Raw genomic sequence first — 22,086 nt, 5'->3', positions numbered from 1 at the left:
TATTAACCTATTTTTACATTTACCTTTTGTAAAACATAACATTTTTAAGTATAATTCACTATAGTGAAACATGTATGGAAAATAAATAATAACTGTATAACTATCAATGATTTTAGCATATTATGTGATTCATTTCGGACATGGGTAACTCATCATAATAACTAATAAGTTCAAAAATTTTTTGCTACTATTTTTTCTACTTTAAATGCAGCAGAATGCAATTTTTTTTATGCATTTAAAATAATAAATTTTTCATAATCCACCGTCTAATTGGAAAAAATAATCTATATTGACTTGCGCATTTTATTTCAACATATGTTAAATTATTTTTAAATAAAATGTATGACCAATAATGACCAAAATGATGACATTATAATACGTGACCATAAAATAATGTCGTGATAACAATGATTTCGGTACCTATCCATGGCCTACAATAATATAGCCGCTCCTGCATTAAAATATTATTCAACAGTTTTGATTCTTTCTCCATGGTGCACCGATCGTCCTCCCCCGTCACCTATACCCTCCCCACACCGGTACATCGTAGACACCGTTTTAGGCATTGTTCATAAACTATACGCAGAGATAGGTTATATTATACGTACTAAACTATACTAACTATATACTAACTGCGTGACATTTACATAACGGAATCTCCGCGTCAACAGGTGCGACCAACCGGACCGGTATAGAGGAGAAAAGAGATGGAGATTTGAGTTATCGTTATGGTATATAATATTATTTATAATTATCATACAGGGTGATTCACCAATTATACTCGCTCTCATTTTTTACATTTAATAATGAATTTATTCAAATTCAGATTTTTAGAATTATTTTATATAGGTACTTAAATACCATAATATTATACTAGTATTTTTAGATTCTTGATATTTTTATACTACTTAAGGACTAAGGAGTATCCTGTGACGGTAAAAACTCCTGTTTTTTTAAATGAAAACTATCCTTTTTACTATAAATTATAGGTATCTATCGATCGTAGTCATCTGCGCGTGTGTCTCAAGAATCGTACTGTACGGAACAATCCACGACAAATTATTGTGACAATAATGAATATTTTCGACGACCTGTAAAATCCTGGCCAGTGTTATTTGGAATATTTTCTTTAGAAAAAATATAATATGTACACGCGCAGTGATTTAATTTGGTTTAATTTTCTGGGGAGGCCCGGAAGGGATAGGTATGTGTAATATACATGCGCAACAACGACGGATAAGTGTTCATAAAATATAATATAATAATATTACACTGCAGAACAATTCTAGATATAGTTTTTCGCGGGGTTTAAGGTTTTATTAATTGTAACAACAATAAGAAAATTATGGCTGCAATTATTGTTACCTATGAACTTATATATCAACAAGAGTAGGTAAAAAAAAAAATCAAAAATGTTTAAGTTGTTCAATTATTTTATTTGGAAAATGTGTATGACCCACCCTACGACTAAGAACACTGCAGCTGGTAATGCGAAATCCATTATTTTAATCTCTTTTATTATAAGTTACAAAACACCGAAATCATATAATATAGTTGACCGTATGTCCGTATATTGTAGCCACTCAAAATACTAGAATTTAATTTTTGAACAAAATAATGTTTACAATGAAAAACCTACTATGTATTATATTATTGTGCATCCTGTAGACGGCGATATTATACTTTATATGGGTATCTTAATAATGGTTTTCGATCTTATATGTGATTGAATAATTTTGTACAATTACGTTTTAATTGTAACAGTATATAACTTATGTTTAATTAAATATTGTGGTAATTAATTTTATGTTTTGAATTTGTGATTAGTAGTATTTTTGTATTTTTTGATAAAACTTAACGTCTCTTAACAGTAAAAATGATCCTGATGAGATTTACCGTTTTTAATTATACTACGGAAAACGAACATATAATTATTCAGTTCACGTCACTATTTAATATATTAATATATAATATCTGCGACACTCACCAAGTATAGGACTATATAATTAGCCATTGTTTTAAAGTTATATTAATTCTTTCTTAACGCGAAGAACGTTTGGGAATGTCTTTAATTATAAGTTATAACTGTTATTTTACAATTTGTTTTCGTATATGACAAATCAATTGTTCACTTGTGTTGAGATATATCTTTTATTTATCACTCTTACAATTATATACCTAGTTCCAATTTTAATTTCTTATATTTATATTTTATAGAAAATATATATATCATGTGTTGAATATATTATATACCATTTGTTCAAATGGGCCCCAAAATATTACATACGATATTATAATATATAGCACGTAATATTGGTTTGTATGAATTAAATGTATAAGCAGACACCTGGCATTCACTTTTTAAGGGGTTTGACATAGGCAATTTAAATTTTAAAAAAAATAATGTTTATCCAGTGATGCATTTTTCAAGGGAGCCACCACTCGCACATTACATTATTAAAATATATTTAAGCTGTAATACTATAACAAATTAAGAACAGTGTAAAGTATGATACCTATGTATACACAACATTGGCTGGAATAAGCTTGGCCCCTCAAGTACCAAATTTCCATCTGTATGCAGATACACAATATTGATGGATTTAATAAAATTACCTTTCGTCGTTATAGGTACTAAAACTTATTGTTCTTATTTCTTGTATTTTAAAGGTCCAACACGTCATCTTGAACAGCCCGTCATTTTCAACTTAACAAAATGGTGAAACGTATCAGTAAACATCATTACGTGGCCACACCTGGCAGTAGTAAACACCACCATAGATCTACGGAAACGCTACCATATGTGCACAGAGGATATTCCACCGATGGTAAGATCGTAAAACAAATGGATATTAACTATTATAAAATTGTTATTTAAATTAAAAAAAATACATAGTCTTATTGAGATTATTATGTTATTCAACATTTATACCTAAATCTACCTAATAAAATATAAACGATGGACGTCTGCACTCTGCAACTTATTATTGTACCTATTAAAATAAGATCATACATTAGAATATTAGGTTCTAATTATCTTATAATACATTAACAATCATTTTAAATCTCTTAAACATAACAATTCCAAAATTAGTTGTTCCATTTTATAAATTAAATATGTCCTATGTGTTCAGGGCATGTTATTATCTGTGCACTAAAATGACATTTCTATAAATCCTAAAGTAGAAAATAGTGGTTTTATAGATAATAGCTAATAAGTCTTTTAATAATTATTGTAGGGATTTTTTTTACATAATATTATTTTTATTGAGTAGCCAAATAGGTACTGAGTATGAAGTTTAATGGGAGTGGATGAATGACAAATGAAGATGGTCTATTAAACAGTTCATAAGAAAAATATTTTTATTGCATATTTGAGAATAATTCAGGGGTTATGGAACATTTAGTTTCTTTAGCTTATCTTGGAATATTTTGTACATAATTGTGAGAAATATGAAAAAAATACTAATTCATTTTAATTTTGAGCTATATAGCTAATATTTATACAATTTGTTTTTAATCGTTTACTAATTGTCATTTTTTGAATTGTGTTTTTGTTTTAAAATTGTTTTACGTTTTTCACATTAGTTTTTGTGAATTGATAAAATCTACCCTGGTTTACGCAATGTACCTGGTATCTATATCAAACAATTTTGAGAAAAAATGGACACACGATTTTTGGCTTCTTTGCCATCCAATTTTATATGCGTACATACAGCTAATGCTTCAATTCGAAAAATAAAAGAATTGAGACTTGAAAAAATAAATGTTTCTATTAAAATGATTGAACTCGACCTGACTTGGTAAGGAGGGCGACTGTGCGAGATCCCCCATACGCCCCAGTCGACAATTTTCCAAAAAATAATTAAAGTATACATATAATTTACACTAGTCATACAGGCTAGGACTCACGAGTAGGGATCTACTTATGAGTTATCAGTTATGAGCGTTTAAAATTAATATTTTCGGAGTCATTTATTTACTATAAAAATAATTATTGTAATCAATTATTTTGAGGTACACATATATTTATATTTTTTAAAACTATAATAGTATTAGAACTCTATAAGATCCAACCTCTATCTCTATCATCCCGCTGCGCCGCCCAACAATTCGTGCAGTGTATAATATACCTTATAAACCTAAAGATTTACATACATACGTAGGTGAAGACAGCCAAAGAACTTTGTCCGAGTACACGATCGCCACGGACAGACCATCGTCTCGTGGTCAACGGACGCCACCCAGGTCGAAGCGGTCCCGGAGCCTGGAGAGGCCGTCTAGCAGCTCCCGAGCTAGGTCGGCGGCCAGCCACCATGATTCGGACGTTTACGTGACTAGTGCCGCATACAGGCCGCCGTCCGAAATGAGGTGAGGAGAAATAGATCTGGAATTTGAGACAATTATTAGGTGGACTTGGGTCGGTCATCGAATTTGATTTTTGGTTAGGCTGTAGTTTCGTACAGTTTTGACTGCTTTTTAGACATCATACTATCATAGTAATAAAACCTGTGCGTTTGCCCTATTTAGACATGTAGTATAGATATAGTCAGTATAGGTGAAATTTGGAGGGGCTTGGGTAACGTAAACCTACCTATATTGAAATGGGTAGGTGTAGCCGTGTGGCTATCTACTAAATAAATTTAAAACAAATTATTTTCCGTTTAGCTACAGATGGATACACACAATTCGTTAATTTGTGTAGGTCCAGTACACAGGAAATTATAGCGACCACGCGCAAGTGACTGCCGTGTTATACATGGAGATAGGTGGCACGTAAATAATTCAACATTTTTGTCAAACGAATATAATATTTAATATTGTGCTTCTTTTTAGTATCGGAGAGTAGAAATCCTTTAGACGGGACTCGACATTTACTGATCGCGCAAGGGAGGGGCGAAGGGAATAATGTGCCATCTCTATAGTGCACCCATTATAGGTGTTAAAGTCCCTAAGTCCGCTTATAATATTTTATAATATATGGCGATCGATCTGACGTCAACTCAGATGGGTAAGAAGCAATGTTTTAATGACGACAATAATCACGTTCGTTTTACTTTTCAGTCGAGGATCTCATTACACCAGCAGGAGCAACCGGAGCAGGGGGCCGGCTCCCAGCCACTACTCGTACCGGAGCAACGGTCTTGCCCCCTCCGAAGTGTCGACGGTCAAGTCCAAAATCACGCGTAAACCAGGCGTCACCATTGAGACCATGTCGGCGCCAAATCCGTTTTGCCCGAACACCAAGGGTATGTGCTGCCTCATGCTGCTGCTCAACCTGGGACTCATATTGGTCACGTTGGGTTTCGTCATCGTCATACAATTTTTTGAACCTCTGTTCGTGTGGTGAGTACCAACTGACTACTAACTAATTACCTGTTTACCGGTTACCTCAAATTTGTATAACTCTAGGCGATGTGGCTGTAAGTTACTATAATATTATACTTAAAATTATACCTAATCATAGATAATTAAAAATAAAAAGTTCACCGCACAAATCTCGCCAACTTTTTGCAATTAGAAAATATTAATTTATATTTTATATCATGCCCCGATTATTCGTTAGAGGAAAAATCCCATCCATAAGTGTCTAATCTGAGAGGGTCATAATTTAGAGATTTTGCGACACGAGTTGTGCGATGACAGTTGCGTAATTTCAGTATTTTATAACGACGTGTAAACAATTTTTAAAGTTAGATTCAGAATGAAACTGATTTATTTTATTATCTACTCTATAGTCTACGGGTAGAATAAAACGGAAATACTACATAAATTTGATAATGCAAATGCTTGTAAAAAGTAGAGGAATTGGTGTCATCAAATTGAACTGCCGAACAAAAATCAAAAGTTGCCTTAACCAAACTAAATAATAAAATATAGGTACCAGTCGTATCCATATTGTGTATTATGTTGAAATGCTGTACGTTTTGTTTTGTTCTTTCCTCACAGGGTATTGGGTATAATATTCCTCATTTTTGGCTTCTTGACACTCATGGGCAGTCTGATCTACTGTGTGACGGTGTGCAGAGACGCCAAGACGCCTAAAGAGGTGGCCATGCAAAATCACTACTGGACGCATCATTGGCAAAAGAGCTTCGGTGCCACACCAGAAATACATTACAAGACCGAGAAGTATCCGCCACAGGCCGTGCACCACTCGGACCACGACGAGTACAGCGATCGATTTTCAATTGGCAAACAGTCGGACAGGCACATGCACGGGCACCGATACTAATCGCATTATCAATCATAATTAATGTACATAAATGTTGTAATGTTTTTTTTGTAAACTGTAAATATTTTTATGCGGTTAATTTTGGTCAACCTAATTTAACAGTAGTGGTCATTTTAATCTGACACCCATGTTTATAACATCAAAATAATGTATAATATAAATGATTATTACTAATCATACAAACATAATAATAATTTATTTCAATTGTTGTAATAAAGAAACTGTTTATTACCTCAGTTTATGTAAAAAACTAATATTTCTGTCCACAAGTTGTATGGTTGATAATAGTACCAAAACAATTATATTTGAAATTATTCATGTATGTATATCATTTTTTTTATCAAACTAAAATTCAGTAATATTAATACAATTAACAACACCAAACATCCCTAATATGTATTATTCTTTGATTTGTTATAAATTCTAGAAAAACTGATATTATTTTTAAATTTTTAACATTTCTGGAAAATAATTTAATATTAATTATATACCATTCATACAAATTTGTAAATATTTTATTAAAGTATAAATAAACGTATATAAAAAATGTATTGTTCATTATTATTCTAGAATAATACAATGTTAATTATAAATGTACATCAATCACACCTAAAAAATAATTAAATACTACAAAGTACAAGTAATGTCTGTTGAAGATTTTAAAACTATCTAAAATAAAATTCTTTTAAATCAGTATTTTCTACACCATTTCAGAAGTGAGAAGATACATTTTTAAAGAAACACATAAAAAAAATACATAATATAATTTATAATAAGTAAAAAAAACTTGTACATTTTTCTGAAAATTTTCAAGTGCTCTTTAAAATTTCTTAACAATAGTTTAAACTGGACATAAGTTAGGTTAACATAAATTAGGTACTTAAATTAATCTTCTATAAAGAGACATAAATTTAGTAAGTTCTTCAAGAAAATAACAGAAAAGAATAAATTTATGATACAACGAGAATTCATAATTAAACATGCATAATAGAAGTACATAAATGGTTTTATTCAGAATTTGAATCAAAAGGGGATCTTGCTTTAACCTTCTTTGCAGGAGGTTTTCTTGCCGAAGCCTTCTTTTTAGTTCCTATTCAAAACAAATGTTTATTAATTATATAACTATTATACAAAATTGCAACAAAACAAATAAATAATCATACTAAATAAAAAATGCTTGGTTACTGTAATAAATAATATACATAAAAATATCATTACTTGAACAAGTATTTAATATTATATTGTTTAAAAATGACCAATCGAGGGAATTCGGTTAACAAATGCAAAGACTTTAACAAATATTTTAATGATTTACGTGTTATTGATGCTTTGACCAATGTATTAACTAATCTTTATAGATTGGTAATCAGACGAACAGATCCCCCGTTGGATTACATTCGCACTCATAAGACAGAATATGTCAAAAAATATAATGAAAGACAAGAACTTAAAATACTTAATGCCAACTATATCAGGAAATGGAAGAAGAGATTATGCAACTCGCAAAAACATTTAAAGAATCAGAAAACTATGGGGATGAATTGAACAAAGCCAAGTTAGAAGAAACTGATGACTATAATGTTGGGACAGAAGAATGAAATAATCAACATGAATTTGGTGTTGGTAACATAATAGAATATAAGAGAACAAATCATAAATCTAGAAAAATACTTGCATAGTAATTAATAAAACAAAATAAATATTTCATCAGTTGATGTTTTTAAAGATTAATATTAATATTTTTAATATAAAATATATTAAACAAATATCTAATTTAATTTTTCACAGAAATTAGTTTTTATAGATGGATAATTTTATAGAAAACGATTCAATGATAAACGGGTTTATAAATGAGATCGACAGGAACCTATTACTAAACATGGGTTACTGTCTAAAAATAAAATTTGGTACCGTATAAAAAAAAAACCACAAGTTTCTAAAGCATAATCTGATGTCCCTACCAATATGATTTTTATAAAGAAGAAAATATAGTGATCATCATTAAAATTTAATACCTGATTTTGGAACAAAATCGTCGTCTGATGAATTAGACAATTTAAAACTATCATCGTCGTCGTCAGACATAACCTTCTTCTTTGTATTTTCTCCGAATAGATCGTCAAAAGATTTTTGAGGTTTACCTAAATAAAATAGGAAGAACATAAAACATTTAAATAGTTTGTAAAAATTAGTATATGAACAACTTACTACTAGTAGATGGAGATTTGAACACATCATCTGAATCCGAGGAGCTGTATTTACGTTTTGGTTTAGAAGCAGCTGCTCTTGGTTTTCTAGTAGGTTTAGCTACAGGTGAATCATCATCCTCATCACTAATACTGATCACAGTATTCTTTTTAGCTGGTGCTGGTGCTTTTTTAGCCGGTGCTCTTTTTGCAGGAGGTTTTTTTGCTACAGGTCCATCATCTGTTGTTACCTTGGTGCTAGCTGTACCATTGTTTTTTTTGGCAGGTGCTCTTTTAGGAGCCTTCTTAGGGGATTCTTTCTTCTTTTTCGGTACAAACTCATCATCCGATGTAGCCCTATAATTTAATATAATAACAATTAGTTCTTATAAAAAAGATAAAATCATCATTTTGAAATAAAGGCATAATTTTTCTTAATGTAGTATTTAAAAATTGAAAAAAAAGAAGAAAAGTAGGTAACCGCTCTGATGTACAGCATGTGTCAAGTGTATCTCGTTATTCAGTAAGTGTTAAATTTAAGTTCAATGATAAATTATTGCATGCAAAAAAAAATGATTCCGAGCAAGGAATGTCTGCAGCCTATAAGTATATTTCATGATATTTCTATTTAAGTAATTTATTTAACTACTAGTATTAGGTAAGTTGATTTAATTTTTACCGGAAACATAAAATTTATTAACTTTCGAGTCAATACAATGTTTATTGTAAAATGGCATGATAAGGTTTATGGTATAAATAGGAAATAGCTTTAAGTTATTTAGTTTTAGAATCAACTATTTGTGAAGACTTTGTATTTTATTTTTATCGAGATTTATAAAGAAAAAAAAATAATTAAAATTTCTATAAATAGCTCAAAAAAGAGAACACATTATATAAAAAACATAAATAATACAAGCATTTGGTAAACATTTTGAATATTTACAGTTATTCGTTTTAAATTACAACAAAATAAGAATACTGATTTAGCCTTAAGTCCTAATATTCAGTTATAAAAAAAGCACTGAGAATTGTTTATCTCCCACAGTACAAACAAGATTAAATTTCCTACCAGAAAAGGTATTAAAGTTGAGAATGTAAGCATTTTTAACTGCCCCAACCGACAAACACTCATTAATATTCTTGTGAAATAAAAAATGATACATTTTGAGTTATTTTTAAAAGTATAATAATTAAAATTTAAGTTTAAAGGTTTAATGGTTGATTTAAGTAGGTATGACACTAAAAATAAATTTAAATGATACCTGCATTATTTGTTGTATAGTTAATAAACAAGGGGAGTAATGATGTACAAACTATACATCAGACAATTAGTGAATAAGATATTAAATTGGTCTGCGTGGAAATAAACTTTGAAATTTGCCTTTAATGTTGGTATAAGTTATTAGAAATCATAACTTACTCATCAGAAAATGCATCACGTATTGGTGAAGTTTTAAAACTTTGGTCAGATTTATGTCCAGGATCATCTTCATCATCATCATCATCATCAAGTTTAAATGATATGTTGGCAGCTAGTTGATGTTTTTCATTTTTTAAAAAATGGCATTTTATTAATCAATAAATATAAATATTAGGTATATATATTTACCAGATTGTCGTTTCGTAACAGTTCTAGGAGGTGGCGGAGGAGAATCTGACAAGTTTCCACCACCGTCATCATCATCGTCATCAAAAACTTTTTCAAACTTCAGTTTGGTTTGTTTTAAACCATCAGTTTTTTTCTTAGGAGCTGCTTTCTTTTCTGGTTTTGCTTCATCTTCACCTCCTTCTTCACCTTCCCCTTTTTTCTAAATACATAATAAGTTGAACATTTTATAAAAAAAAAATGTAAGAAAAATAAACTAGAGTTCATACCTTTTTTTCGGCACGTTTTCCTTTATTTTCTTTTGCAGCTATTAATTTTTCTTCTTTTTTTAACATTTCAGCATCTATTTTAGGGATGACACGTCTAGCAGCAGGTGATGGCAATGAATCAGCTGCCATAAGTGGTTTTTTTTTACCAAGTGCTAATTTAGCACCTTTAGCAGCTTTTGATTTTCCAGATTCATCACCTAATTCATCGAGTCTTTCTTTTTCTTCAACTTCATCCAACTAAAATATAAAAATAATAGTTTTATAATAATTAATAAGTAATAACTAGGGATTGAAACTTATTGAGTTTAAATAATATTTTATTCAAAAGTCAAACAAATTACTAAGTAAAATATAAATATATTTTTAGTTGAAGAAAATTTAGGACTAAACCATTTTTTTTTTTGTGCATATTTATTACATTTGGTATATTGTGGAATATCATTTTTATAGGACTTAATGCTTTATTAAAAATAATATTTGATAATAAAAAAACTTACAAAATGAATATACTCAACTTGATTATTTTAAAACTATTTAATATTTATTTAAATTTTCAAAAATCAAAAAATTATTATTTAGTGAATGTATAGAACATGTTTCAATAGTTGTTTGTTTTAAAGTGCAACCATACAACAAGTTAATTACTTTATATAACTTTATGCACATAATAATTTGTACATACTTTTAACGACAATGCATCTAAATCTTCGGTCCATAAATCAGCAGGTGACTTTTTTTTTAAGATATCTAATTCAGTACATTTTTCTTCTTTCTTTCTTAACAGATCATTCTTTTTCTCCAATGTTAAATGCCAAAAGGACATACCAAGCAAATAATCATAGTCTAAATTGTCATCGTCTTTAGATGATGCGGCACTAGTTGACGGAGCAGCTTCATCTTCTTCTGTTTCTTCAGCAATTCTTTGAGCTTCGTCTAACTGAAGAGAAGAAAAAAACAAGAATAAATGTACATAATTTATGATATTATAATTTGTTTTATAAATATTGTTTAAAAATTAAATAATTAAATTACCAATACTGATTCTCTATCTTGAATTAACTTCCAAGCCTTGACAGGATCACTGTTATAACCTCGTCTTACCAATTCTTTAACCATTTCTGATTTCTTACGATTCTCAATCCGTAAATCTCCATCACATTTTTCAACAATGAATCTTAAAAAAAAAATTATTTTTTTTTAAATGTAGAACTATTTTATACATATTTATATATAAATTAAATCTGTATATATATACGAGACAATCATGAGTGACCCATAATCAATACAGAGTCGAAATCTATTTGAGCTATCAATTTGAATTTTGAGGGTAGATAAAGGTTAGTAATTAGTATTTATTTATTATTAGTTGCCATTGGTTATTCGAGTAGATCAGGTACAAACTTGCATCAAATAATATTTTTGAACATTGCCTACCAGGGTGGTTGAGTTGCACTTACTGCAGCGAGTTACACCCAAAAAAGTGCACGGGATCAGTTAGTAAATATATAAATGAACAAACAACAAAAAGTATACAATTAAGAATGGCTATCCAAAATTTTGAATACAAGAGTCTGTTACGTTGTAATAATTTAAAACCAAAATCTCAGTGTACTGATTTATTATTCATTTTACCACTTCAAATTAATTTAAAATTATAAAAATGTGTGACTATGGAAAATTAACTAAGAAAAACCGGGAAGTCATATTCTGCTGTAAGGTAGGTATTAAGTCAACCCGTTCATTGAGTGGAACACTGCAATAGTATGTTAAATTTAAATAAATTGATACACATTGCATACAAAAAATGATTCTGAGTTAAGTTGGTAATTATGAACCTTTATTTCTAAGAATAATTTATTGTTTATTATATCAAGTACTAGGCTTTTTCAACGATATATTTTTGAATATCAATATTGTTTTGTTTTGTGCAATATTGAATCGTGATATCGATACTTCAAAAAAATTGTTTTTAACTACATTAAACAAGTTCTTTGGTGTAAAAAATTAGTTGTTTCTGGTAACCTGAATACCCAATGACCATTAATTAATATGAATATATTTCAATGATTGATGTATCATACAATGTATTATGATTAATGATATCTAAATATCCAAAAAAAAGTTTAAAATATCTATATTGTAGAACAGTGGTTCTCAAAGTTTTTTCATTCACGTACCCCTTTACTACTCACCACTATTTCACGTACCCCAAATATCAATTTTGAATATAAATAATATATGTAATATTCGCGAAATAAAGCGACTGACTAATAGTTAAAATATATGTACATGTACCACTGACAAATATCATATAACAACTGAATAGTTGACGATTATTAACCGTACATGTGTAGGTACCTTATATGGCTTATCTGTAATACAGCGATATAACGAGTCTCTACAATTGTCTAAAAATAATCTACAAAAATTGATCTACTTAAATTATCTACATTCTACACTTCTACAGTGTTCATATTATAACAATAAAATGTTATCGCATTAATAACATTAAATCGCAGACTCTACATTGTAATCAATACACAATTATTAAATATTTCAGTTACATTAAATTTCATTTTTTCCGCCATTACTCAATTTTTTTTCGCGTACCCCTTGAGATCATGCCACGTACCCCTAGGGGTACGTTTACTACAGGTTTAGAACCGCTGTTGTAGAAGAAGCCTATCAAGTATTATTAGCAATTATAATTTGTATTATTGTAGTATGTTATTGCGCTAATTTTTGCTAAAAACACAGTAATATGTAGTGTTGTCATAAGCACAAATTGACTAAATTTTTTGAGGGACTCAAGCCATAGGCCATATTGCTTAGTACCACAGAATAAAAAAATTAATACTAATTACTAGATTTTGAACTGGGAGGACTTGAACGACATTTGGGGGGACTAAATCTATTTGCGCCTATGAGTATTGTTATTAACTTTAAATAACTAATGAGTCAGTACCACATACCATAAAATGTTGTAATAGGTTTGTGGTATAAATAATTTAAAATTGGTCCAAAAATTTTGAAAAAGTTCTCAGAATGAATATTTTTTAACTTACAACGTAAAAACTAAAATCATTAATTTACGTTTGAATATAAAATAGTTTAGCCAAAACTAAAACTTTAGTATTTTTGGTTATATATAATTGAATCACAAAGATAAAAAATTTAATTTGAACTGAATATTTCTGATTTACCATGTTTTCCCCGTATGATTATTTTATTAAGTACTGGAAAATGTTTACACCCCTAAGTAATAACTAAATCCAATTTTCAAAAAAAAATATAAAAACAAAGGTAAAACCTGTTAAATCAAAGTTGAAAAATTTAGATTGAATTATAGAAAATACAATTTCAGTAATACATTTATTGTTGTTTACTTACCTAGCTTGGTTGGTTAATTTAGCAGCTTCAGCACCTAACATACCTTCCAAATAGGCCTTACGTTTACCATAAAAGTCCAATCGAACAGCATAAAATTCACGCAATATCTGTTGAGTAGCTTCATACTTTTTCAAGACACAATCTTTATCAAATGCACACTGAAAATCAAAATGTTGAATATTAATTATCAACTAATAAACTATAATCATATATATTTATAAATTTTACCATAGAAGTTAAACCAATAGATGCATGTAACTTGAAAAATTTATGTATACCCTCTTTTTCTGCTTTTTGAAGTTTTTCTGGATTCATGGTTATAACAAATTTGATTGTAGTATCAGTATTGTATTCTTTATAATCACTGTTTGTATAAAATAATAAAACCAAATATATTTAGACCTAACAGTTTTTAACTGAACATTTTTTTGTTTTCACTCACGTTATAACAGCAGGAGATTTTTCAGTATCAGTAAGCATAGGTTCTAACACACTCTCCTTATAATTCTGAGTCCAAACCCCAACAGGAAGTTCTGTAATCTCTACTCTATTGTGTCCAATTATACCTAATTCACCGCTACTGATAAATTTTTGCTCAGAAAGTTTTTCAATATGTCCAGCAAAGTTTTTGTACCAAGGTTTCTACAGTTAATACAAATTAATTTAATTTATTCAAAATTAAATAAAATATTATATTTATTGTTTAGTTTTAAATTACCATTGGTAGTGGATCTTCACCTCTTAACATTCGTTTAATGTTACTAATAACTTCTCTTGGATTATGATTAGGTATTTTGGTCATCCATCCTGTTCCAATACCTTCTGCACCATTCACCAAAACCATAGGAATAATTGGCATGTACCACACGGGTTCAATTTTTTGGTTGTCATCGCGAAGATAATTTAACAATGGATCATCATGAGGATGAAAGATCAGCCGAGTCAAGGGACTAAAGTTGAATACAATTATTTTCAATACTTTTAAATATTTACATTAATAATAATAAAAATAATTACCTAAGCATAGTGAAAATATATCTAGGACTAGCTGCATCTTTTCCACCTTGAAGTCTAGTACCAAACTGACCTATGGGTTGTAACAAATTTATATTGTTACTTCCAACATAATTTTGTGCTAAGTTAACAATTGTTGACATCAAAGACACTTCGCCGTGATGATATGCAGAATGCTCAGCTACAGAACCAGCTAATTGAGCAACTTTAATTTCACGTTTATCATTCCTTTTAATACAAGTAAACAAGACCTATAAAAATCCACAGATTAAATTTAATACTATTTAGTAGTTGTGCATTATTAATCTATGTGTAATATAAAATATAAAAATCTATTTATTACTTTTCGGGATCCAGGTTTTAATCCATCCACAACAGATGCTATAGATCGTTCATTGTCCATGTTACTGAATAAAACTAATTCTTTGTTCACAAAATCTTTATACGTAACAGTCCTGGTGTTCTTTTCATATAAATATTCTTCAGCTAAACCGGCTTCCTTACGTCTTTTACTTTCAACCATCCAATTGGTTAACCATTCTTTACGAGAGTCTACCATTTTTTTGCTAAAAGCCTAAAAATAATTTTTGCAATCAAACAAACTGTAGACAATATATATTTATTAATATTAAATACCATTTCAATATGTTCATCATCACCAGCATCCTCATATTTAAATAATATTCTATGCCGTTTCATATTTTGAAAATATTCTTTAGCCTCTTTTGAAGTTGAGGTACCCAAACCTTTGTAGTACTTTATCTTATATTTATTCCAATTTCTTGTAGCATCTTTCCACTCTTCAAATTCAGGTAATGAATAAAATGATGTTTCATCTTTGCCTTTAGTGGCTTTTACAATAGGCGTTATAAACTCTTCTAAAAACGGTAATTTTAACAATGTTGGCCAATTATGATGAATAAAGTTAATTATCAATCCTTTAATATGAGAACCATCCTAAAAATCAAAATAAATATTTGAATGTTACACATCATATAATTTAATACTAACATGATTAATAGTTAGTAACAGCATTATTTCTACATTAATATAAATGCATTATTAAAAATTAAATGATTTTCACCTGATCTTGATCAGTCATTATCATTAATCTTCCATATCTCAACGACTTTAAATCTTCCATTGTCTCATACTTTTTCTTGTATTGTAATCCAACAATTTTAACAATATTGCTTATTTCTGCATTATCCATAATCTATATATTTTTTTTAAATTTAATATACAGCAAACAATGTAATTATATTGTAAAAACTTACTTGTTTGTGAGAAGCTTCGCGAACATTTAACAATTTACCTCTAAGAGGGAAAACTCCATATTTATCACGACCAACCACACCTAATCCAGAAACTGCCAACGATTTAGCTGAATCTCCCTCAGTTAAAATTAATGTACAATCTATCGAATTTCTAGTACCAGCATCATTAGCATCTTCAAGTTTAGGCACTCCCTTGAGTTTACTTTGTTTTTTACCACTTTGTTTCTGTAGTTGAGTTTGAGCTTTAAATTTAGCCCAACTCAGTACTGCTTCAACAATACCACATTTAGATACCTGAAATATTAATTAATTCATTTTAATTCTAATATCAGATCTTAATAATAAATATCCTTTAACACTTATAAATTAATATTGTATGAAACTTACACCAGTAACAAACTTCTCGCTTAATGAGCATTTCGACCCAAAATTCTTCACTTGCAAAGTCATATGCTCTTTGGTTTGAGAATCAAATGTGGGATTAACAATGAGACAATTGACAAACACCCATAGATGATTTTTAACTTGATGATTCTTCAAATCCATACCACCTTTATTACGTTTTTTTACTATATCCACTAGTTGTTTAACAATCATATCAGTAATATAATCGACATGTCTACCTCCCTATAAAAATAATTGTATGCCATAAATAATAAAATTAAAAAAAAATATATAGTTTAACTTTTAAGAATTTACTTTAGTTGTAGCAATACTATTGACAAATGACACTTGTTTAAAACCAGTATCTGACATAGTAACTGCAACTTCCCACCGTTGTCCCGCATTTTCATATACAAGTTTTAAGGGATTTCCTATTTCATCTTCCTTTCCTTTGATATACAAATTTACGTAATCCTGAAAATTTTTAATCTGAAAACAAAAATTAAAGAATATTCAATTTATTTAATATAAAAAAAAAAACTAAAGAAAAAAAAACTCACAGGAAGAAGTTTGCCATTTAAGTATACTTTTACACCACGAGATGATGCAGCAACATCATAAGCTCGCCGTGACATTAAGTCAACAATATCTTTATCAAGACAAGTCATACGGAATTTCGCTAAATCTGGGCTAAAAGACACTTTTGTATAATCAGTTGTTTTCACCTCTTTTATGGATGGATCTGACGATTTGGCCATATTATCTGCCCAAGTCTAAATATTGTAATATAAAATTAATAAAAACTTACTTAAAATGTAAAGTAAAAATATTACTTGTTTAAATGCTTTGCGATATTCACGACTAGCCGTCTCAACAGTAAATTTGTTACTAAATATATTGCAGAGCTTAGCACCGAATCCATTTCTACCTCCAGTTACCTTTGCTTCCTCATCATTATAATTAGAACTAGTTAAAAGGTGTCCGAAAATCATTGTAGGTACATACATTTTTTCATCTTTGTGTTCAACAACAGGAATACCTTTACCATTGTTCCAAACTGATATTATATTTTCCTCTCTGAAAAATATTGATTCAATGTATTGTTATAATGAATGTTTACAATTTCAAAATTGCATTTTTTAAAGAGGATGTCAGCGTACTGTTTGTTTTCTATCTCTGGCCTACGCACAACATAGACAAATTGCATTTTAGCAGAAACATTTTTATTTTCAGCTTTTTGAGTAAAATCACCCATTAAAAAAACGATAAAAAATATTTTTGAGAGTATGACATATCGATTTGTCTAAATATTATATCAAAACAATTTAATCTTTTTTTGAAAATCAAAAACAAAGTCAAATAAAAAATTGTTTTGGGTGAAAGTGTTGTATCTATGGTGCTAGCTGGTCTGAGAAAACAAATATTGCGCTGACATTCTCTTAATTATTTATATCTATACTAATTACTAAATAGATAAAGTAGATAAGCTCAAATAGACATAATTTATACGGATTTTAAAAAGGCATTCAATAGGGTTAACTATTCATTATTAATTTACAAACTAAAATTAGATGGGTAAAGGATCTCTAAACTTTCTTGGTTTAACTCATTTCTAACAAATTGTATCCAAGTTCTTGAATACGAAAATTTTATATCTAATTCAATAAATGTATTATCAGGTGTTCCCCCAAGGAGATCACTTATCTCCATTATCTTTTTCTTTTTTTAGCGATATTAATTAAGTTCTAAATTGCTCAAAATGTCTATTATTTGCTGATGACACCAAAATATTTAAAAAAAAATCAAGTGTATTGATGATTCATTTGAACTTCAAGCCGACTCAGATAGTTTATATAAATGGTGCATAATAATGGAATATCTTTAAATATTGATAAATGCTCGGTTATATCGTACTCTTAAAAAAAAAATACTATCTTTCTTAATTATGTTTTACATAATACAAATCTAACATGTAAATATATTATTATTAAAGACCTAGGAGTTTCATTTAACACAAAATTATATTTTAGCAATTATGTAGATTTTATTCGTAATAAATCTTTTACGAAGCTGGGATTATTAAAACGTATGTGTAGCGATTTCAACGATAGTTCAGCTTTAAAAATATTATATTATTCCCTAGTATACTCCCATATTCACTATGCCTCTTTAATTTGGCACTTAGATAGTATTTGTTAAAACCAGTGTCTTATCTAGTTAATTACAAAATCATTTTTTGAGATATTTATCTTTTAAATGTAATTTTGAAAGACGTCGTCATCAGGGTATATTAATATTAGTATTTTTTTTTAAACTGCATCCCTTAAATAGTAGATTTGAAATGTTAAAATTTCTTTTTAAAGTACTACATAATTTAATTGATCGCCAAGAACTTTTTAGAACGTATTAACTTCAAAGTAAATGTAAATAATTCAAGAAATAAATATCCTTTTTATTTATCAACATATTAAAACTTACTAAGGGCCTGTTTTACAACCATAGTTTAAACCTCGGTTACGCTTAACTCACTGATTTTACTGGCCAAATTCGGTGGTTTAACCTTAGTTTAACGATTGTAATACGGGCCCTTAATGTCTTACTACCCTTCTAAAATATTAATGTCATGTGGAAACTTTTTCAATAACTTGGACCTGTTCAATATGACTCTTAGATCTTTAAATTGCTATTTTTAGATTATTACCTAACTATTACATTTAATTTAGTCAATTAGTTGTTTAATAAATTGTCAAATTTTTAATTTCTTATAAGTATTAAATATAAATATATTTATTTTCTATTATTTCTACTAATTTTTAGTATAACTCACACATGTACTTACAACTTCCATTGTTATGTTATTGTAAATTAGAATTTTATTCCGTTAATAAAAATTATTATTATTATTATTATTATAACACTAACCAACATTTTCAAATATTTGTTAATGCAAAATGTATTTGATAAGTTATAACTTATAATAATACAGGCTAATTCAGGGGTTACCTAATGGCAGCCCGCGGACAAATTTTATTTAACCTTGACAAATCAAAAAATTAAACACTAATAATATACATTCTAGTGTTGTAATTTATGTTTTTTGTTATTGGTTTTTACCGACATAAGCAATTTTGATGGCATGCAAACACAATTTCAAGATTTATAATATGGCACATCAAAAATATTTATTGGTGACTTATTGTTTTAAAAATATGATGAATAAATATTTCTAGATATGGTCTTATATTATTGTATTATAAAATAAATTCTTTCATAATGTATGAAAATATATAATAAATGTTTTAGCTATCTTTTCAAGCATATTTCTAATTTATTTTAACTATTTGACTTAGCATAGTATTGAAAAGTCAATACAAAGTTTTTGGTTTTAGAAAAAATGGCTTCCCTAATAATAAATAAGATTATTTTTTAATGCAACAACACATATCAAATAATAATTGTTTTATACAATTTAAGGGGTTTAGATACCATGATTTTCTGATTTTGTCTAACACACGCGTGACATAGGATTTTGGACATGCTCTTTGCCAAACATACCAAATGATCAAATGAAGCAATAAAAATTCTAAAAACAGATTTGAATTTGTTGTCAAGTCTACTTAAAATCGACTTTCCCACACTTCTGATTTTTTGATTTGAAGACCTACAAAAATACTATTTAATATAACGTTTTTAGAAATTCGGGGGATAATATCAAAAATTTGGGAACGTTGATTTCAAGTAGATTTGACAACAAATTCAAATGTGTTTTCAGAATTCTAATCACATCATTAGATCAATTAGTATGTTGGGTAAAGAACACGCCAAAAATCCTATGTTAGTCAAAGATAGAAAAACACAGGGAGGAATCCCCTTAAGTATATATTTTGCAAAAATTCTGTTTTATAAGTAACTATTTCCAATTAAATTAATTAATTTTAAAAATCAAATGAAAACAAGCTTCATATTAAAATCACTTCATACATAAGAAGAAAAGAAATAATATAGATAAACCCACAGATAAGTAATCATTGAATGTTATATGCTATTTTAATATTGTGGGTGCCATAAAATACAAAATATTTTGTGGAGATGGGCTTGAAGGCTTGTAGTAAAATTATATAAAATATGTAAACCGGTAAATAAAAGTTGTATATAACCTAATTGGTAACTTATGTGTACTATAATATAGGTACTTATATTGTATTTAAATATTTATGACATTTCAAAACACTAAAAAGTGAGACTTGAGTTACTTGTTAATATCAATTTTAATTGTATCCATAGACTGATCTCTCTGTTTATTATCAGCAGCATTCACCAGTATTTCATCAAAAATTTTGTAAAGTCCAGGTACATATGTAATTTCTCTTTGAACCATAGAATCTTCTTCGGTATCATAGACCCACATAGACTCAGTGACAGGTTCGACAGAGCCTAAATAACAAAAAACATTTGGTTAACACTTAAAACTTAACTAACATGGTAGAAACACAAATTGAAACTAAAAATTCTTACCGATATATGTGTCAGGTCTAAGCAATATGTGTTCAAGTTGAGATTTCTTCTGATAGATTTCTTCAACAGCAGTCTTCTTCGACTTTGAAGCCGCAGGAGGCGTTCCATTTTCCACAGACGCCATACCGGCGACAATGAAGTGGTTGGCAAACAAATAAGACTGTGCTGAGAAAAGATGACAAAATAAATAAGATACCTGGGTATTTTTTGTCAAAAAATAATAGAAACAAAATCAAGAACTATTAAATGGGCATACAGACTCGGACGTTTTCTGTATTTTCAGTGGACGCTATCCTGTCGAAACGGAATAATCACAGGTATAGAATGGATGGCTACTTAATTACGTATTATTATCAAGCGTCTACAAAAAGCGTAGATTATAATAGTGCGAGAGAAACAACAGGTGAATGTCGACGGACGAGGAAAATCTCTGGAAACGCGAATAGCAATCGATCGAAAAAAGAAAAACGGATCGGACGACGAAATGAAAATACGCGTCGCGGAGTCGTATCCGGCGGTGCCGCCGGACCGAGACGCTAGATAACGGTCTAAACGGTCGTCGTCGAGACGCCGCCGACGCGTTATTAGCCGGTTGCGAACAACGGAAGTGAGACGGTTGTCGCAATTATTATTGTAATTAAAACCGTGCAAGTTTCTCACGTTTACCTATCGGCGCGTTGTTTCAGTGGTCGCAGTAATTGGCCTGACGACAGACACTGTAGACCGGTGGCCGTGGCTGCCAATGCGTCTGCAGAGCGAGTAAACTGACAGCCAGCGAGCACCGTAAACCGGCGGAAAACGGACGAAACAATAAAAAATAACCGATCGAGACCGATAAGCGAAAAAAGCGTTCCGCAGACTACGCGTTGCCCGGCGGTTTAATTATTTTAAGTTTTTACCTTTCCTCCCTCCAAAACGGCCGATTGATGCAAGTTTATTGACGACGAATCTTCTTTCGCTATGCTGTGACAGACGACCGCAGACCGTGCCACTGACTATCCAGAGCGAGCGCAGAGCAGCGATGCTGTCGACGCGCGAACGGGATCAACAGAAAATAAGCGGGTAATACGCACGGCGGTAGACGGCAGTTCGTTACGAGACGGGCATTGTAATGGAAAAAAGAATTACAAAAAAAAATTAACCGAAAAAAGGGGAAAAAACGGTTTTCGAAAGATGGCCGACGAAAACCGATCGCCGGGATTTCGCGTAG

At 29.7% G+C, this 22,086-nt stretch overlaps 2 protein-coding genes across 3 annotated transcripts in view; one reads left to right on the top strand and one right to left on the bottom strand.

Annotated features, from left to right (window-relative positions):
• LOC132943910 (uncharacterized) overlaps window positions 1-6,475 on the top strand; it is a 25,981-nt gene extending 19,506 nt beyond the window's left edge. For both annotated transcript variants that reach the window (XM_061013056.1, XM_061013057.1), the window contains 4 exons: window positions 2,671-2,828; window positions 4,167-4,371; window positions 5,065-5,346; window positions 5,950-6,475. In XM_061013056.1, coding sequence (XP_060869039.1) covers window positions 2,717-2,828; window positions 4,167-4,371; window positions 5,065-5,346; window positions 5,950-6,235 — 885 coding nt within the window. In that variant the 5' untranslated portion in view covers window positions 2,671-2,716 and the 3' untranslated portion in view covers window positions 6,236-6,475. The remainder of the gene's footprint in view (window positions 1-2,670; window positions 2,829-4,166; window positions 4,372-5,064; window positions 5,347-5,949) is intronic.
• Window positions 6,464-22,086, bottom strand: LOC132943909 (DNA topoisomerase 2). Its single transcript, XM_061013055.1, has 24 exons — window positions 21,776-22,086; window positions 20,877-21,041; window positions 20,615-20,795; window positions 17,195-17,438; window positions 16,922-17,134; window positions 16,677-16,850; window positions 16,365-16,604; window positions 15,978-16,271; window positions 15,785-15,916; window positions 15,337-15,657; window positions 15,044-15,274; window positions 14,704-14,951; window positions 14,405-14,636; window positions 14,129-14,328; window positions 13,915-14,050; window positions 13,687-13,844; window positions 11,329-11,470; window positions 10,979-11,233; window positions 10,297-10,533; window positions 10,031-10,229; window positions 9,842-9,953; window positions 8,444-8,778; window positions 8,251-8,376; window positions 6,464-7,325 (listed from the first exon to the last, which is right to left on the bottom strand). Exons 2-24 carry the CDS (start codon window positions 20,998-21,000, stop codon window positions 7,243-7,245), a joined length of 4,617 nt encoding a protein of 1,538 aa, XP_060869038.1. The 5' UTR covers window positions 21,001-21,041; window positions 21,776-22,086; the 3' UTR covers window positions 6,464-7,242.

This window comes from Metopolophium dirhodum, chromosome 4, assembly GCF_019925205.1.
Source record: "Metopolophium dirhodum isolate CAU chromosome 4, ASM1992520v1, whole genome shotgun sequence".
Taxonomy (NCBI): Eukaryota; Metazoa; Arthropoda; class Insecta; order Hemiptera; family Aphididae; genus Metopolophium; species Metopolophium dirhodum.
This window is presented reverse-complemented; position numbering and strand designations above follow the sequence as displayed.